The 19,093-nt window shown below is 37.0% G+C and overlaps 1 protein-coding gene across 1 annotated transcript; it reads right to left on the reverse strand.

The window, feature by feature from the left end:
• Window positions 1-17,325: 17,325 nt before the first annotated feature.
• On the reverse strand, window positions 17,326-18,640 carry LOC145956521 (F-box/kelch-repeat protein At3g23880-like). Its single transcript, XM_083072119.1, has one exon. The coding sequence runs from the start codon at window positions 18,553-18,555 to the stop codon at window positions 17,431-17,433; it is 1,125 nt and encodes a 374-aa protein (XP_082928245.1). The 5' UTR covers window positions 18,556-18,640; the 3' UTR covers window positions 17,326-17,430.
• Between the last annotated feature and the right edge of the window lie 453 nt (window positions 18,641-19,093).

Genomic DNA, 19,093 nt, shown 5'->3' on the forward strand with positions numbered 1-19,093 from the left:
CATATAATGAAGTGTTATATATGCTAAATTTTAGGATTGCATTGGAGCTATTGATAGGACATATATTCCAACAAAGGTGAGAGGATGAGATGTAAGTAGTTGATGGAAAACTTGTTGGAGAAACCCGGATTGATGTGGAGTTCCCTTCAAGCTCCTCCCTAGATCTTGAACTCCTTGATTCTTCCTATGCTTGGTTAAGGTCTCCTATGGAGGAGGAGGCCTTAAGACCACCACGGTTGGTGGAGAAACTCTCCCAAGAGGCGCCACCCCTTGTTGTAGAGATAAGCCCCTTCAATTCTCACCACACTCTTCTATGAAGGGATAAGAGAATTGGATGCACTCAAAGAGGTTTAGGGACTTTTGGAAGAGAGAAATCTGAACTCAAGTCAGAAAATACAATCTCAATTACATCAAAAGTGTTTTACAATGAAGGAAAAACGAAAATATAGGAGTAGGAAGCTTGGAGAGCAAGCTAGTCTTAACCATGGTTCACTAGGAACCATGGTAAGGTCTAGCTAACCATCCATGGTCTAGAGGCTTGGAGAGCAAGCTACTCACTTAGCTTGCTTAGTAAGCAAGCTAAGGAGAAGCTTGTGCTTCAAGCTTCTAAGCTTGAGAAGAACCAAGCAATTTGGCCAAGTGTGAACACAAGTGTGAACACATCTAGGTGGGTGGCTCTTTGGAATTAATTTACTCCAACCGGTGTTGAAATTGTTAATTTGGTTTAGTTAGGTTCATCCAATGTGAATGGAACCTAGCTAAATCAAATCTATGAAAAATTAGGAGTAAAATGAGTCCAATATGTAAATTTTAGCCTAGGACCACCTTTGGCTAAATTGCTAGGAGCACTCTATAGCTTACTAAGGACACTCTCTATTTTGCTAATGCGACTCCTACTAGAAAAACTAAGAAAAGAATGTATTTCTAGGTTAGGTTAAATGGGGTCAAAGTGTCCAAGTAACCTACCCTAGAAACAATATACAAAAGCTACTAAAAAGGAAATAAAGTGCCTCACAAATACAAAGGCAAAAATGCACCTATACAAGTATCTACTATATACAAGGTACAAGAAAACAACTATACAAGTATATACAATGGAGACTCCTTAGCTCAACCTTCACCCTTCTTGGTCTTACCTCTTCCAAAGGGATCCTTGGGGATTAGATTTCCATCATACCCTCCCCCTTCGAAAGGATTTGTCCTCAAATCCAGTGGTCCTTCCACAAAGATATCATCACCTACAATGAAAACAAAAAACAAAGCATTAGGGATGACATATTCATATAATATATGTGGAAAGTGCACCTTATGAGGAATTCCTGCTATAATCCTAGCAAGGGTCCTTAGACTAGGAAGGATAGGTTCTCTAAGCATAAGAATAGGATCCTCACTATAGTGTAGTCTAAGTGTAAAATTAAATCCTAAAAATGTGAAAGTGCTAAAACTATAACAAACTAATGAAGTAGTCCTATATACTAAGATATCTTGCCTAAAGTACCCTATGTAGTAACCTAGGCTTCTACAAGAAAACAAGGTGAATATAATAAGGAAACTACCTAGACAACCCTTGATCATATTATATGTTAAATACATCATGGAATAGGGTGTAAAGAGTTTAGAAAAGTCATACAATCTAATTTGGTCTTGAAGGGAAGTAGTAAAGTTAGGTTCAAAGAAGTTTGAACTTTCCTTAAGATCAAAAATAGAAAATAAAATACCATGAGATGTATCTAATAAACAATATAAATCAAAGGTTGGGTGCTTTATTAGAACAACTAAAGAAAGAGAAGTCATAAATAGACAATGGCTGTCTACTTTGGGCACCACCAAAGTAGTAGCATAAGAAGTAGAACTAGGTGAAGTCCACTTCTTCTTCACAAGACTAAGAACTTGAGATCCTTTATTTTCAAAAATATTTAGGTTGTGGATCTTAAGCTCTAAGGTTGTGGCAGCAGTAGAAAAAGAGCTAAAATCTTTATGAAGAAGAAAAGTCTTTTTGCATTCATTTTGAATTAAAAAGTGACTTTCCTTTTGCATAATATTTTTGGAGGAGACACTATCCTCCTTACTCTTTTCCAAGAGTAGTGTCATTTTAGTTTTAAGAAGGTGAAGAGGTTGTTCAACTAGAAGACATTTCTTGATAGAATGTTTTATTAAAAATTGACTTCTAGGAACAACTTCCTTGGAGGAGACACGGCCCTCCAACTCTAGAACCTTCTTTTTCTCCTCTTTTATTTTTTTTTGATTTCATAATTACTTGATCCTCCAACACTTGTGAAGGTGAAAGAGGAGTCAAGGTGTGTTTCTTGCCTAGGTGGACTAGGCAAATTTTGTTTGTAACACCATCATGAATGGCCTTCCTATCATGTTGCCAAGTCCTTCCAAGTAAAATGTGGCTTGCATCCATTGGAATTATATCACATAACATTTCATCTTTATATTTTCCAATGGAGAAAGGAACATTTACTTGATCCTTAACTTTTATAGGTCCATCCTCATTAAGCCATTGAAGTTTATAAGATTTAGGATGGGCTATAGTAGTTAGGTTAAGCTTATCAACCAACCTTTGGCTTACAAAGTTATTACAAGATCCACTATCAACAATGAGAGAACAAGTTTTCTTAAAAATTTTGCATCTAGAATGGAAAAGGTTCTCTCTTTGTGATTGATCATTGGGTTGGTTGGTAAGTAACCTTTGGGCAATGAATAGGTCACCCTCACATGGTGCTTCCTCACTAGAACTAAGACTAGCATTTTCTTCATTTGAGGATGATGAAGAAGATGAAGTGCTTTCCTCACTTAGGATCTCATTGCCCCTAATGATCATTGTCCTTTTTGTGGGGCATTGGGAAGCTATGTGTCCCCTCCCTAAGCACTTAAAGCACTTAATGGAACTAGTTCTAGGCTCATCGGAAGGCTTTTGTTTTTCTTTTTCTTTTTCTAGTGGTCTATCCTTTAAATAAGAGGAGTGACCCTCCTTCTTGAAGTCCTTCTTAGGGTAGGGAGTAGTTTCTTTCCTAAAGCTAGGCTTTCTTCTAAGTTGTTGCTCTACCCTCACACAAATTTGAACTAGTTCATTAAGGTCTCTATAGGGTAGTAGTTCAACCTTGTCCCTAATTTCTAGGTTAAGACCACTTTGGAACCTAGCAATGGTGGTTCTCTCTTCTTCCCTAATTCCAGCCCTTAGCATAAGCAACTCCATTTTTTGCCTATATTCCTCCACACTAAGGTTCCTTTGTTGGAGTCTTTGGAGCTTGTTCATTAACTCCCTCTCAAAATAAGGAGGAATGTGCCTTCTCCTTAAGGCACTCCTAAGTTCATTCCAATATTTAATGGAGGGCTCTCTCATAATTTATTTTTCTCTCATTAGGGAAGTCCACCAATGCATGGCACTCCCTTGAAAACTAAGGGTGGCCATAGGAACTCTTTTCTCTTCACTCACATTGTGGCAAGTGAAGAGTTGTTCAACCTTCATCTCCCAATCCAAGTAATCATCAACATTGTCTTTGCCATGAAAGGGAGGAAGATCAAACCTAGGTTCTCTAAGAGATGTTGTTTCATGCCTAGGCCTATGTTGCCTAGGGGGTCTTTGATAGTAGCCATCATCATGGTGACTACTATGAAACCCTTCACTTGTTGATAAGTGAGTGTGTGAGTGATGGCTTTGGGATCTAGATGACCCATCATCATGTGAATGCCTATGGGACCTAGAAGGCCCCTCTCCATCATGTCTTTTGGGCCTAGAATGCCCATGTCCCTCATTGGCATGGGGTTTGCTAGTCTCACCCCCCACCACAAAGCATACTTAACAACTCTCTAATGGTTTCATTATTTTTTTTCATTTTCTAAGTCCTTTTTCCTAATATATTCCCTAAGTTTTCTAAGCTCATCTTTAGTGCTCTAATGACTCTTAGGAGAATGATGACCATGCACACTACTCTCATGGGAATGATCACTCATTTTTGCAAGATAAAAGGTTTTCACAAATCTTTAAAGAATTTTGCAAAGTGAGTGATAAAAATTTTCACAAAGAGTTTTTCTTTTTGGTGTAATACTAAGTACTTGGAGGTCTAAGTATACAAGTTACACTATCAAGGGAGGTGAGCTACAAGGAGCGAATTAATAACCAAGCCTTTTCAAGTGGAAATTGCTAAACCCCCTTATACTTTTCTTACAAAACAAAGTTTTCACACAAACAAGCAAAGTAGTTGTGTGTGTGTGCACGAAACCCCTAGTAGGCAAGGAAGCCTTCTAAAACAAACTTAGGAGCTAAACAAGTAAAAATGAAAGCAAGTAAAGCATATACTAGACGTAGGGTCCTAATGTGGAAGTCCAAGTGGCACTTGAAGCTTTTTGGGACACTTCAACAAGTCTAAACGAATTATGAAAGCAATAAAGCTAGGCGTGTCCTAATGGAAGCCCAAATGGCACTTAAAGCCTTTGGGGACCCTTCCACATGTACTAACCAAAGCTATGAATCTTTATTTAGAACTATTTAGGAAGTGGTGGAGCTTAATCAATGTTCCAAACAACCACCCCTTGTAGACCCCTAAAATTGTCCGGGTCGGAAATAAAGCTTGAAGACTCTTGAGGACTGAAGGAAAGTCAGCCAGAAGGACTCATGGAAGGCCCTAGGAGGATTCTCTGTAGGTCTAGAGGTCTTGTAATAGCTCAAAATAAGGAAGTGGAGGAAATGAAGCCCAATACGGCCTCCCAAAAGTTCAGTACGGCCGTATTGAACATTTTGAACTACAATACGGCCGCACTGAACTCAATACGGCCGTATTGAAGTTTCTGAACTTCACTACGGCCGCATTGAACTCAATACGGCCGTATTGAGGTTTTTTGAACTTCAATACGGCCGTACTGAATTCAATACGGCCGTATTGTAGTTCAAAAACTCAATACGGGCCGTATTGACCCCCAGAGGCCGTATTGCGCCTCATCCCTATAAATATGGCGTCATTTTGACGTCATTCCACACTTTTACACTGAGTTTTAACCCTCTTCTTGAGTATTCTGGGTTTTTTTGAGCAGTGCTCTGCCTAGAAATCACTCGGAGAGTTGATCCGACGAAGTTTTTGAGTTCTGAGCATTTTGCTTGAGTCTCGAACTAAGTCGAAGGGAAATCCATCGGATTTCCAAGTCAAAAATTATTTTTTAGGAAGGAGCGAGCGGGCTTGAAGAGTGAGGGAACGCCAAAAAGCTTCCCAATTTCTGTTTAAATATATAGAAAAGCACGCTTCAAAGGTTTCCTTCTTAAATCCTTTCTTTTACTGCTTTCTGAGTGTTGCATACTTAAATTATCATCATGTAGATATTTCGCTTATAATCGCTTATAATAAATAGGGGTAATTTAGTAATTTTTGCGCTATTATTTTAGAAATAATCTATCATAGGGAACCCGAAAGGGGCGCTGTGGGGTGCTAACACCTTCCCCACGCGTAACCGACTCCCTTACCCGACTCTGGTTGTAATGGCCGAAGTCGATTTTTGAATCGATTGCCTTAAACTTCTTTTTCCAATGTTTTGAGTAAAACATTGGTGGCGACTCCATGAACCCTTCCTTTTTATGAAAACCGCTAATCCATGGAGGGTCCCGCTTGGGATTAACATGGATTGGTGAGCCTTTTAATAAAATTGCTCGTTTGACAAGGTCTCAGTTTGAGAATAAGTCATTCTAGCAATCCATATTTTTAAACGAATAAAAGAGTCCAACCATCCTTCGCGAATGCCGAAAGCCCGTTTCGGGCCGGTGGCGACAGATGGCGACTCCACTGGGGAAGCCTCGAGAGTCAGTCCCATTTAGTGACAGATTATTTTTAACAAATAATAGTTAAAATTACTTCATTACCCCTTTGTTTGTATAATAACATGCTTTATTTATTTGGCTTTAATAAACTTTTGTTTGTTTAATTTTCCGCAATTGTTTGAAATATAAATTGCACACAAACCTTTGCACACAACAGTTCCCTCTATACCCGGGGGCATGAGTGGTAAGCCATAGGGAGTGGATGTTAGTACGGCCGGTTGTCGAATGGGTCTATAGGTGCCCGTAGACCGTTGTCGGAAAGCATCACTCAAGGTGATAACCATGAACTCGAGTCCGACAGTGCGTTGGAGCTTTCCATCGACTTACGACGAGAGGAATTGGGTCCCTATAATGGGGGCACCTTGGGGGCCTCAGACCAGTGAGAACAGTTAGAACCACCTTGACTATGCACCTTTCTGCAGGAAACCCCTACCTCGTGATTCGCTCGTGACTGTTCGTGGATGAGTGAATTGTTTGTGTAAATGCTTATGTGCAATTGTTTGTGCATTAATAAATAACCTCGTGATAAGGTCTAAGAATAAATCCCCATGCATGAAAATGCCATGACATGAGAGAAAAAACCATGTGTGAAAATATAATAAAAAGCGAGGAGCATGTACATCATTGCCAATAAGACCTCATGCATCCTCATCAATTATTCATTTTTAGGATCACCAATACCCTCCCGATGTGAGTAAAAGGGACCCATGACTATTGAGATTCTCCGTTGGGGAGAGATCATAGGCTAGGGAGGGTGATAAACCTTCATCTTAAAAAGGCAGCGCCTTAAAGATGGAGTCTTATCAAGCTCACATCGAGAGTGTATTCATACCATAAATTAATTAGATTAAATATTCATTTTTAGAAAGTGGTTGGTCATCTCTCTGTCCTCACGCGCGCGCAGAAAATCAAGAAGATGGACGCGTTGGAGGAACAAATTAAGAAGCTTACAGCCGAGCTCTCACAGCTCAAGGAGCAAATGGCGCAAATGATGGAACTCATGCGTCACCACAACATACACGGGGCTGAGCACAGTGACCATGAGTCCCATCATGTTGGAGGAAGAGTGGAACAAGAGCTGAAAAGTGGGAAGCTAGCTAAACCTTCCCAATCATTTAAAGCTAAGAAGACCTTTGGGAAGAAGAAGGAGAGAGGAGTCAGCGCCATAACCATTTCCTCATCTTCTTCCACTTCGAAGTCAGGAAAGTCGCAATACAACCCTGTGAAGAAGTTTGATAAACTTCCGACCACATATAGCGACCTCCTGCCGAAGCTAGTGGAAGCACGTCTTCTGGCTTACGTTCCACTAAAGAAGATTGATCCACCTCATCCCTATTGGTACAAACCGCAAGACAAATGTCTATACCATTCGGGGGCATCGGGGCATTCAACGGAGAACTGTAAAGCTCTCAAATACAAGGTCCAAGACCTTATTGATGCCGGGTGGATCACTTTTGATTCGACAGCGCCCGACGTGAGCAAGAATCCTCGGCCAAAGCAGGAATAGAGAGAAGAACAAGCCACGATAGGGCCCCTTCATATTTTTCTTAGGGACTCATGATCAGTACCCGAGATCATGAGAACCTTTTCATATAAATAAGGGTTTTGTACATTTTACATATATCAATAAAGAGGCATTTTTCACATATCATTCTCTCTTTTGTTCTTTTCTCTCTTTCCTCATTAACATTAATAATTCTAAACCTAAACAGAACCAATAAAATAATTATGTCTGTAATTGTTCGCTCTGACCGGGATCCGAAAGTTGAGGATGAATGGATTGAGTTGGACAGTGATGAGGAGACCATCTCTCCGGATCTGCAAAGACTGCTAGATCAAGAAGCTCGTCTACTCCAACCGTGTCAAGAGAAATTGGAGACTGTGAATTTGGGGCAGGGCCGAGAGATATAAGAGGTCAACATTGGGACCCATATCAGTGATGAAATAAGGACACATGTTTCTGCTATGATTATAATAAAATCATTCTTTCTTATTGCTTCTTTTCTTGCTTATAAAAAAAAATAAAAAAAATAAAAATAATTCTAAGCCACATTATTTTTAACCCTGTTTGAATAAACATGAATGAGGTTAAAATCATCTTAATAATAATAAACCCGCATCATTTTTATGTGGAAGTGTGTGTGACAACTTGGAGCACCTTCCCTTGGCCTCGACAAGTGCCATCATGGGTAAAAAGAAATCTTTCAAAATAAAAGAACCCGCTAGGAATCCCACGAAAGGGTGACCTAGGCAAAAGTTAGGGTTGCAAAAATAAACAAAAACAAAAGTCCGCTAAAACACCACAAAAGGGTGTTTTAGGCAAAAATAAGGACAATCAAAAAAATAAAAGAAATCCATGATGGTACCATGAGCCGAATTCAAGAAAGGTTCAAGGGAAGCTATCCAAGTTGTCGAATCACAACACGACTTTTTAACTTCATAAGTGTTTAATCAAACAAGCCTAAACACATAAGCCTACCTTGGCCATCCATTCTTACAAAAACCATTTTTGAAAAATAAATCCCCTCTAAAACACAAACTTCAGAACAAAAATATCTTTCCTTTCTTTTCTCTCTTGTCCCGAAAGATTTTAGAATAATCTAGTGGAAGCATGGAGAAATAAATCATCACTAAAAATGGATCTAATCTGAATAATAAAATGGTGGAAGAACTGTGCCAAGAATTCAAGATCCAACACCGTAACTCTTCCCCATATCGGCCGAAGATGAATAGGGCAGTCGAGGCAACCAATAAGAACATCAAGAAAATAGGGCAAATGATGGTTGCCTCATTTAAAGACTGGCACGAGATGTTACCCTTCGCTCTTCATGGTTATAGGACTTCAGTACGCACATCTACAGGAGCTACTCCATTCTCCCTCGTCTATGGGATGGAGGCAGTTCTACCCGTCGAAGTCAAGATACCTTCTCTAAGGGTAATTATGGAAGCAAAACTTTCCGAGGCAGAGTGGGTTCAAAGCCGATATGATCAATTGAACCTCATCGAAGAAAAACGGCTGAACGCCATATGCCATGGTCAAGCCTATCAGAGGAAGATCAAAAAGGCTTTTGACAAGAAAGTCCACCCTCGAGTCTACCATGAGGGAGAGCTGGTAATGAAGAAATTGCTACCAGCTCAAAAGGACAAAATCGGAAAGTGGGCCCCAAATTACTAAGGACCATAAGTGATAAAACGAGCCTTCTCAGGAGGAGCATTAACCCTCACAGACATGGATGGAGAAGAACTTCGATACCCAGTCAATGCTGACGTGGTAAAGAAGTATTATGCTTGAAGACGTTGCTTGCATAAGCCTGCTAGGATGAAAACCCGAAAAGGGCGTCCTAGGCAAAAATTAGGGAAAAATAAAAGCCCGCCAGTACAAGGGTACTAGGCAAAACAAAGGCGAATCTATCCCCGCTAGGATACGTCCTAGGCAAAAATTAGGGGGCCAAAAGAATAAGATGCAAAAACAAAGCAAGCAACGATCGCTTGAATCGAAAACCGAAAGGCGGTTCAAATGATTATCTTCTAGAAGCAAGCGTCTTGCAGCATCTACACTCCTGGCTCAGGCATCTCACCCGAAGCAATTAGGGGAGCGTAAAGAGCAACAATTACAGATATAATTGTTAAGCCCAATGTATATAGCCTACCCTGGCCAGCCATTCTTCAGAAATTTCCTTCTGTATATCTTTCTGTAAAAACACTTGTGAATATCAATAAAATATCTATTCATTTTCTCTTCTCTCTTGACCATGTTATTATGCCTCTAAAATTGGTATTTCGTAAAAATTGTACGAAATTCCTTTAATAATCGGTCAATAAAGAAAATTGGAGGGGTTCCTATAAAATCAGTAATCTCCTGCATTAAAAGGCTCACGAAAATACTCCCTCGCGTCGACGACAGAAATTCCTCCAAGAAGAGGAGGATAGGGAGAGCCATTCATTTTTCTAAAAAGCATTAATAAAATAATAAAACTTGCATTTGTGCATCACACACACATTAGTTGCACATTCAAAGACCTTATCATGAGGCAATTGCATAAAATAGAAAAATAGAAAAATTGCTTGTGTATGACAGCGGTCAACAGAAAAAGCCGCAAATCGACAGAAAAGGCAAAAATACAGAAAAAGCCAAAAACGACAAAAAAGGCAAAAGATTTAGAAAATCAATCGCCTCGTACAGAATAACAGAGTCTGGAGAGACGATACTCAAAGTCTGGAGAGACGGTACTCAAAGTCTGGAGAGACGGTACTCAAAGTCTGGAGAGACGGTACTCAAAGTCTGGAGAGACGGTACTCAAAGTCTGGAGAGACGGTACTCAAAGTCTGGAGAGACGGTACTCAAAGTCTGGAGAGACGGTACTCAAAGTCTGGAGATACGGTACTCAAAGTCTGGAGAGACGGTACTCAAAGTCTGGAGAGACGGTACTCAAAGTCTGGAGAGACGATACTCAAAGTCTGGAGAGACGGTACTCAAGGTCTGGAGAGACGGTACTCAAAGTCTGGAGAGACGGTACTCAAGGTCTGGAGAGACAGTACTCAACCATCAGCGTCGTCAGAGACACATTGGTGTTCAACTTCCGGCTCGGGCGTCGAGTGAAGTTGACCCTGGAGAGGGTAAACTTAGCTACCGAGGTTGTCAGAAGCGCCGAGGTATGCAACAACCTGGAGAGGCTACTCAACAATTTTCCACCGGAAGACGCTACAAGTCAGAAGGTTGGCACATCACCCGGACAATTGGGTCAACTCCTTTACTTGTCAGCCGGTACACCAAAAGGCCGTCCGACTAAGTAAAGGGGGGGCAGCTGTAGACCCCTAAAATTGTCCGGGTAAGAAATAAAGCTTGAAGACTCTTGAGGACTGAAGGAAAGTCAGCCAGAAGGACTCATGGAAGGCCCTAGGAGGATTCTCTATAGGTCTAGAGGTCTTGTAATAGCTCAAAATAAGGAAGTGGAGGGAATGAAGCCCAATACGGCCTCACAAAAGTTCAGTACGGCCGTATTGAACATTTTGAACTACAATACGGCCGCACTGAACTCAATACGGCCGTATTGAGGTTTTTTGAACTTCAATACGGCTACTGAATTCAATACGACCGTATTGTAGTTCAAAAACTCAATACGGGCCGTATTGACCCCCAGAGGCCGTATTGCGCCTCATCCCTATAAATATGGCGTCATTTCGACGTCATTCCACACTTTTACACTGAGTTTTAACCCTCTTCTTTAGTATTCTGGGTTTTTTTTGAGCAGTGCTCTGCCTAGAAATCACTCGGAGAGTTGATCCGACGAAGTTTTTGAGTTCTGAGCATTTTGCTTGAGTCTCGAACTAAGTCGAAGGGAAATCCATCGGATTTCCAAGTCAAAAATTATTTTTTAGGAAGGAGCGAGCGGGCTTGTAGAGTGAGGGAACGCCAAAAAGCTTCCCAATTTCTGTTTAAATATATAGAAAAGCACGCTTCAAAGGTTTCCTTCTTAAATCCTTTCTTTTACTGCTTTCTGAGTGTTGCATACTTAAATTATCATCATGTAGATATTTCGCTTATAATCGCTTATAATAAATAGGGGTAATTTAGTAATTTTTGCGCTATTATTTTAGAAATAATCTGTCATAGGGAACCCGAAAGGGGCGCTGTGGGGTGCTAACACCTTCCCCACGCGTAACCGACTCCCTTACCCGACTCTGGTTGTAATGGCCGAAGTCGATTTTTGAATCGATTGCCTTAAACTTCTTTTTCCAATGTTTTGAGTAAAACATTGGTGGCGACTCCATGAACCCTTCCTTTTTATGAAAACCGCTAATCCATGGAGGGTCCCGCTTGGGATTAACATGGATTGGTGAGCCTTTTAATAAAATTGCTCGTTTGACAAGGTCTCAGTTTGAGAATAAGTCATTCTAGCAATCCATATTTTTAAACGAATAAAAGAGTCCAACCATCCTTCGCGAATGCCGAAAGCCCGTTTCGGGCCGGTGGCGACACCCCTAAATGTAGGTTTGTATACAATAGCAAAATTACACAAAACTAACCCAAGGTAGGGTTTAAGAGTTACAAGACAAGGAAACTAAACCAAATCAAAATCTTCCTGAAGAATCTTCTCCAAGGGAAGTTAGGACAGGTCTGGAACAGCCTTGAAGCCAAGAGAAAACGTCCCAAGTTGGTCTCCACCAAGCTTTCACCAAGCCTTCCAAATCCGTCACTAATTTCTTCAAAATTCGTCAGAAATTTGTCTCCAAATCCGTCTCTAATTGTAACCTAAAATTAAAAACAATTCTTGGCTGCAAAAACAACAAACAAGTGAGTCTATCCAAGGTGTTTCACTCAGGTTTGGTGTACCTCAATCTCCTTCAAGTATAAGCTCCTTTGAGATTAGCCAATATATGTCAATTATTCCTTCCTTCCAAGTGTGATGGCTTGAAAAAGGATTATGGCTTCACCAAGGCTTAACAACCAAAACAAGAGGGAGTAGAGGCCAAGGAATGAAAACTGAAAAGCACAATTTAGAAAGGCTACACTCTAATATGAATTTGATATGACAAAACAAAAGAGAGCCAAGAAGACACAAAGCAACAATTAAGGCAAATTTTAAAAGCTAGCACACAAAAGATTAAACCTAAGAATGGTACTAGAATGGATTACAAAAACCAAAATAAAATTTGTGCAACTGTTTTGAAGGTTTTAAAGTCTTTTTCCAACCACTGGACAGCAAGCAAACCTCACAAAAATTCACACAAAAATTCAAGGCCAAGTGCTACAAAATTTGTTTGGTTTTCACTTTGATTTTTTTCTAGATTTTCTCTTTTGTTTTCTTTTCTTTTTTATTTTCTATTTTTGTCTCTTTTCTTTCTTTCTTTTATTTCAATACAGTGAGTAAGCACTTCAAACAGAGGTCAAACAATTAATAAAGAGGTTTCTAAGTGGTGGAGAAAAGAAGAACAAGAAGAGTAGAAGTGTAAGCGTACTAGTCAAAAATTTCAACACAAAATGTTACTAGTTTTAGTACTAGTTTGTTATCTTCTTTTGTACACTTTAATTTTCGTTTTCAATACACTTCTACCTCTGTTTTCTTTTATCAAAACAAGCACAAGACACACAAGGAATTGCTGGTCACAAATTGCTAAGAAACTATTAGCAAAAGAAGTTCACAAAAATTGACTCTATAACATGTTAGGTCTAATAACATGCATTGGAATCTTTTATGAGCACACTAAGATTTATTTAATGTTCAACCAGCAATGACACAATTCAAAAACAGAGGTTAACACATTAAGATTCAGAAAGAAAAAGGCACAACAAGGATTTAATGACAAGAAAAACAACTACACATGACTCTAAGACAAAACTAGTAGATTAAGAAATGTAAAAAGCTTGTAATCTTGTTTCTTTTTAGGAATTCTTTTTTAATCCGAATTTATAGGAGTCCAAAGGGAGATAAAAGCAGTCCTAAAACAATTAAAAAGACATACAAAGAATACCTAAAGGCACATACAAATATTGATTCACAAGAAATTATAAAATGAATCAAGAAAAACAAGACAAAGTGAGTATGTTCTATAGATTTATAGTTGTGACACAAGAACCACTCAAGGCACACAAACACAAGACTCAAAAAGGAAATACATGTGAGAACAGTTTAGACACATATTAAGATTGATATGAACCGAACAAACAAGACAAAGAAGCATAGGAACGAATTTACCAAGGAGACCTAGCTCTTGATACCAAATGATGGAAAACTTGTTGGAGAAACCCGGATTGATGTTGAGTTCCCTTCAAGCTCCTCCCTAGATCTTGAACTCCTTGATTCTTCCTATGCATGGTTAAGGTCTCCTATGGAGGAGGAGGCCTTAAGACCATCACGGTTGGTGGAGAAACTCTCCCAAGAGGCGCCACTCCTTGTTGTAGAGATAAGCCCCTTCAATTCTCACCACACTCTTCTATGAAGGGATAAGAGAATTGGATGCACTCAAAGAGGTTTAGGGACTTTTGGAAGAGAGAAATCTGAACTCAAGTCAGAAAATACAATCTCAATTACATCAAAAGTGTTTTACAATGAAGGAAAAACGAAAATATAGGAGTAGGAAGCTTGGAGAGCAAGCTAGTCTTAACCATGGTTCACTAGGAACCATGGTAAGGTCTAGCTAACCATCCATGGTCTAGAGGCTTGGAGAGCAAGCTACTCACTTAGCTTGCTTAGTAAGCAAGCTAAGGAGAAGCTTGTGCTTCAAGCTTCTAAGCTTGAGAAGAACCAAGCAATTTGGCCAAGTGTGAACACAAGTGTGAACACAAGTGTGAACACATCTAGGTGGGTGGCTCTTTGGAATTAATTTACTCCAACCGGTGTTGAAGTTGTTAATTTGGTTTAGTTAGGTTCATCCAATGTGAATGGAACCTAGCTAAATCAAATCTATGAAAAATTAGGAGTAAAATGAGTCCAATATGTAAATTTTAGCCTAGGACCACCTTTGGCCAAATTGCTAGGAGCACTCTGTAGCTTACTAAGGACACTCTCTATTTTGCTAATGCGACTCCTACTAGAAAAACTAAGAAAAGAATGTATTTCTAGGTTAGGTTAAATGGGGTCAAAGTGTCCAAGTAACCTACCCTAGAAACACTATACAAAAGCTACTAAAAAGGAAATAAAGTGCCTCACAAATACAAAGGCAAAAATGCACCTATACAAGTATCTACTATATACAAGGTACAAGAAAACAACTATACAAGTATATACAATGGAGACTCCTTAGCTCAACCTTCACCCTTCTTGGTCTTACCTCTTCCAAAGGGATCCTTGGGGATTAGATTTCCATCAGTAGTTATCGTAATCGTCATGGAAATATATCACTAAGTGTATTAGCCCCTTGTAATTTTGATTTGGAGTTCATGTACGTTCTTAGTAGGTGGGAGGGTTTAGCTCATGATTCTGAGCTACTAAATGATGTTATAACAAGGAGGAATGGACTTAAAGTGACTCAAGGTAAATGCTTATTCTTTAAATAAAAATAATAATAATAATAATAATAATAACTATTATTATTATGCTAATATTATATATATTTCATATATAATTAGGTAAATATTTCTTGGTGGATTGTTGATTCCCTAACTGACGCCAATTTTTAGCTCTATTTCGAGGTGTAAAATATCATCTACAAAATTTTGCAAGTCAGGTTAATGATCCTAAAAATGATAAAGAATTGTTCAATCTTCATCGTGGGTCTTTAAGGAATGTGATCAACAAAATATTTGGTACTTTTAAATCAAGGTTCACAATTTTTAAGTCAACACCTCCATTTTTATTTAAGACACAAGTAGAACTTGTGTTAGCATGTACAACACTACATAACTTTCTTCATAAAGAATGTCGTTCTAATGAATTTTCAATTGAATTAGTGAACTAACCTTCATCTTTAATATTAATGGTTAATGAAAGTCATAATTTTAAGCCTATTATTCAAACGTAGGAGCAAGAGCGAGAATACGTTAATGCTTGGAAGACTAGTATCGCTATAAATATGTGAGTGAATGTTATTTAGGAGGACATAATATTATGGAGAATTATTGTTATTATTATTATTATTATTATTATTTATCCAAACATTGTTGTTTTCCATTAATTTTGTCTTTGACTCCTTTTAAATTTGAATATATGAAAAAAAATCTTGAACTCTTATCGTATGTCAAAAATCCATGAAATTCTGCAAAGTCCAAAAGGTTCCACATAATCCATTAAAATACTGACTTAAAAGTATTGTAGAATCCATTAAAATCATGACTTAAAAGTCTTGTAGATCCATTAAAATCCTAATTTAAAGTTTTTCAAAATCCTGCAAAGTCTTCAAAGTCATGAAAATTCTACAAAGTCTTTTAAAATCTTTAGGACTTTTTTCAACTAAAAAAGTCTTGTAAAACCTATTAGGCAATAATAAATTTCGTAGAATACCCCCTAATGATCATTGAAATGTTGATGAAAAATATTATATTGTTAATCAATCATGAATGATCATATAATAAAAAAATTATTAATTAATATAATAATTACTTTTAAAACATTCCACACACAATGTTATAAAAGCTAACTTAAACCAATAAATTGGACCAATCTCAATTTGTTGAATAAAAGTTTTTATAAAATAAAATCAATGTAAAGAAAATTTATTTATTTACTCAATAATCTAACAAGGTTATAAGTGAATCAATATGTTGATTTTTTTAACTATGGTGTATATGTGTATATGTATTAAAATAATTAATTATAAATTTATGTTATAAATACAATTTTTTTTTATCATATATAACTTCATGTAATTCAATTAATGATTCACTAATTCAACCCAAATGCATTGAAATCATTGTAAGAATAGCTTGAATGGAGTAGAACATAGCATGACTAGCTAGTTTCTTAATAAATGAAGGTAAAACAGGAGAATGTAGAAATAAAGAATAACTCAAGTCTTGAATTTCTTAGAGTGTTTTCAATGACACGTTACTTAATTGTAATAAACTTGTTTGGAGACATGAGAATCACAATACCTTTGACCAAAACACTGGCTCAAGAGAAAACAATAATCCATGGAGTTTGAGTGGGTTAGAAAGGATTTGTGTTATTGGCAAAACCTTAGACCATAAGATATTCTCAAGGCCAACAACTATAGTTCCAACTAGGTAACCACAAGGAGGCCAATGCTTTCTTGCATGATTCAGCTCCACAGATACCACATGGGACAGATGAAAAATTTTTCAAGTGTAGAAATCAATGACTATATAATGATAATCCAATAAAACTCTCGATGGTAGAACTATTGAAATTTTAAGACTTGGATCAGAACTAGTAAAAGATTTTCACATGTGATGAATAAATAAGATGGATTAGAAATCGTTGCAACATATATGGTGTTAATACAAGTCATGTTATTTCGATTTAGTGGTAAGCAACTTCTAATGACATTGTGACTTTTCGCACATCGAGAAAGAGGGGAAGGTTGGCCACATTCTAGTGATGGTCTTAGTTAGATGCTAAAATTTTAAAGGTGGCGAAATTAGTAATCTTGTTTTACTATACTCCCTTTGAATCATTTATATTTGGAAGTAAAAAAATAAAAAGTAAAAAAATTGATTTTAATAGAAGAATGCCCTTAGCTCATTTTCTGTTATTAGATGTTCAAGGAAAGTACTAAAGCCTTTCCTAGACTTCAACAGGGGCAATGCAATTAAAATGAGATTACACATATCAAACATAATAAGATTAACACAATTTTGGTATTTTATAAGTAAATTATAGAGCAAATGATATTACTATTAAGTATAGAATTAAAATAAATGTTTTTTTTTTTTTTACTTTTGTATTTTGTTTAAAAATGTTTAAAGACCGATCTATGAATAAAATATTTGAGAGAAAATCAATTTTATTTTTGGAAGACAAACATTTTTTTTCAATGATCATTATAAACATAAAGTAAATTAAATTCATTCAATCCATAAACATTCAACCATTAGCAAATAGTAATAGCCAATAAAATCATCCAACTATCTTGTTCATACATTAAATGGAAAGGTTCAGAAACCACTTACATAATTTAACGTAAATTCATGTAAGCAAAGCAAAGCACCTGGGGGAAGTTTAAATCCAATATGGCAAAAACAAACTTGGAATGTATTCAAGGAAGGAATGTAAATCATCTTCTTCAAAATGATTTACTCTATTATCTTTCTTATTGTAGACAATGTAATAGTAATATTCTTGGTTTTTCAACAATAGGACATCTTCATCTTCAGACATGCACAAAGGTGTGCACAATTCTTTTTCATGAATAGGTTCATGAATTTGAAGATGCTCATAACTTATATTCAACAATTGAGTCCAAGATTTATCAACTCCATATTCCCTCATTAGCCAAACAACAAAATAGGTTTTCATGTGATCATAATAAAGACACAAATAATCCTGTAGAACCCTAAGATTAGGCTCAGTATCAACATGACTAGGCATCGACATATATGTGCATGTCTCATTCTTCATATCAAAAGATAAAATTTCCATTTGATCGATGGTACCAGTTTCACCTTGATGATGGGAACACAACTTAGGATGATCTACCAACCAATTAATAGTGCCACTCACAAACTCTCCAATCATTTCATGTCCCGTAATGGGATAATTAGACAAAGTTAAAATCTTTTTCCAACAATTGTCACCTAAGTTGTAAGATATCACCTCCATTTGTTGTGCTTCAGTATTCATAAGGACTACCACCACCTTGAAAATATCACTTTGATCATTGTAACCAAACCCAAACTTTTGATTCAACACATCAAATTTATCATTGTTTTCATAAATACGGAAACGTGGTGATTCTTCAAACATAAGCTTAGCGGCCGGGTTCCAAAGTTGAACCCAGAATTCAAGATATTGTTTATAAGGAAAATCAAAATAGAGTATACAAACCAACCCTTTGCAGACCATTAAGACATTATATGTTTCTAATATTTCACGTCCAGGTTTGATAACAGAGGATGGGTCCTCTAACAAGCAATGTAAAGAGCATGATGACACACCATAGCTGGATTCTATGAAGACATGAGTGTTTCTTGAAGATCTTTGATAATGCAATTTAACAAATGTAGGAGTAAACATGAGGGAATTCCAAGACTTAGAGACACAACTGAATCGCATTAAAGCTTTTACTGGAATCCATGATAGAATTTCCATTATAAGTTCCTCAGGAAGTACAAGAGTAGCAAACATTTGATTTTAGTGAACACACAAATTTGAATCTTGAGGGAGACTTAAAAGGGTCGGGATTGAGTGCTCTATGTTTCACATTCCCTCCCTTGGAAAATGGTGGTTAAATAATGTTACCATTGTTATTTAAAGCAAAAATTCATTGAAAGACATGTTCTTTTGGTGAGGAAAAATAGGAAAACCAATTGAATTAAAAGAATGTAAGAAAATAGAAAAACAAATATGAGATAATAGAAATTTTGTATACATGTATGAATAACACCATACAATAACTACAAAAAGTAATTTCAACTATGATAAAGATTAATATGTAATATTAAACTAAAAGTAGTTAATTAATATCAAAATTATTTGGATGATTAATTTTTTTATTGATTATTTACACAAATTATTAATAGATTAATTTGTAATAATATATAATTTAATATTTATATTTTTTGGGTAGATATTTAATGTTATATAAAAATAATAGTAATAATTGTTTAATATTTTTACTTGGAAAATTGTTAAGAAAATTTTATGTATTTGTTAATAAATTTTT

The sequence above is a fragment of the Cajanus cajan genome, chromosome 3 (assembly GCF_000230855.2).
Source record: "Cajanus cajan strain Asha chromosome 3, NIPB_CcT2T_4, whole genome shotgun sequence".
In the NCBI taxonomy this organism is placed as follows: domain Eukaryota; kingdom Viridiplantae; phylum Streptophyta; class Magnoliopsida; order Fabales; family Fabaceae; genus Cajanus; species Cajanus cajan.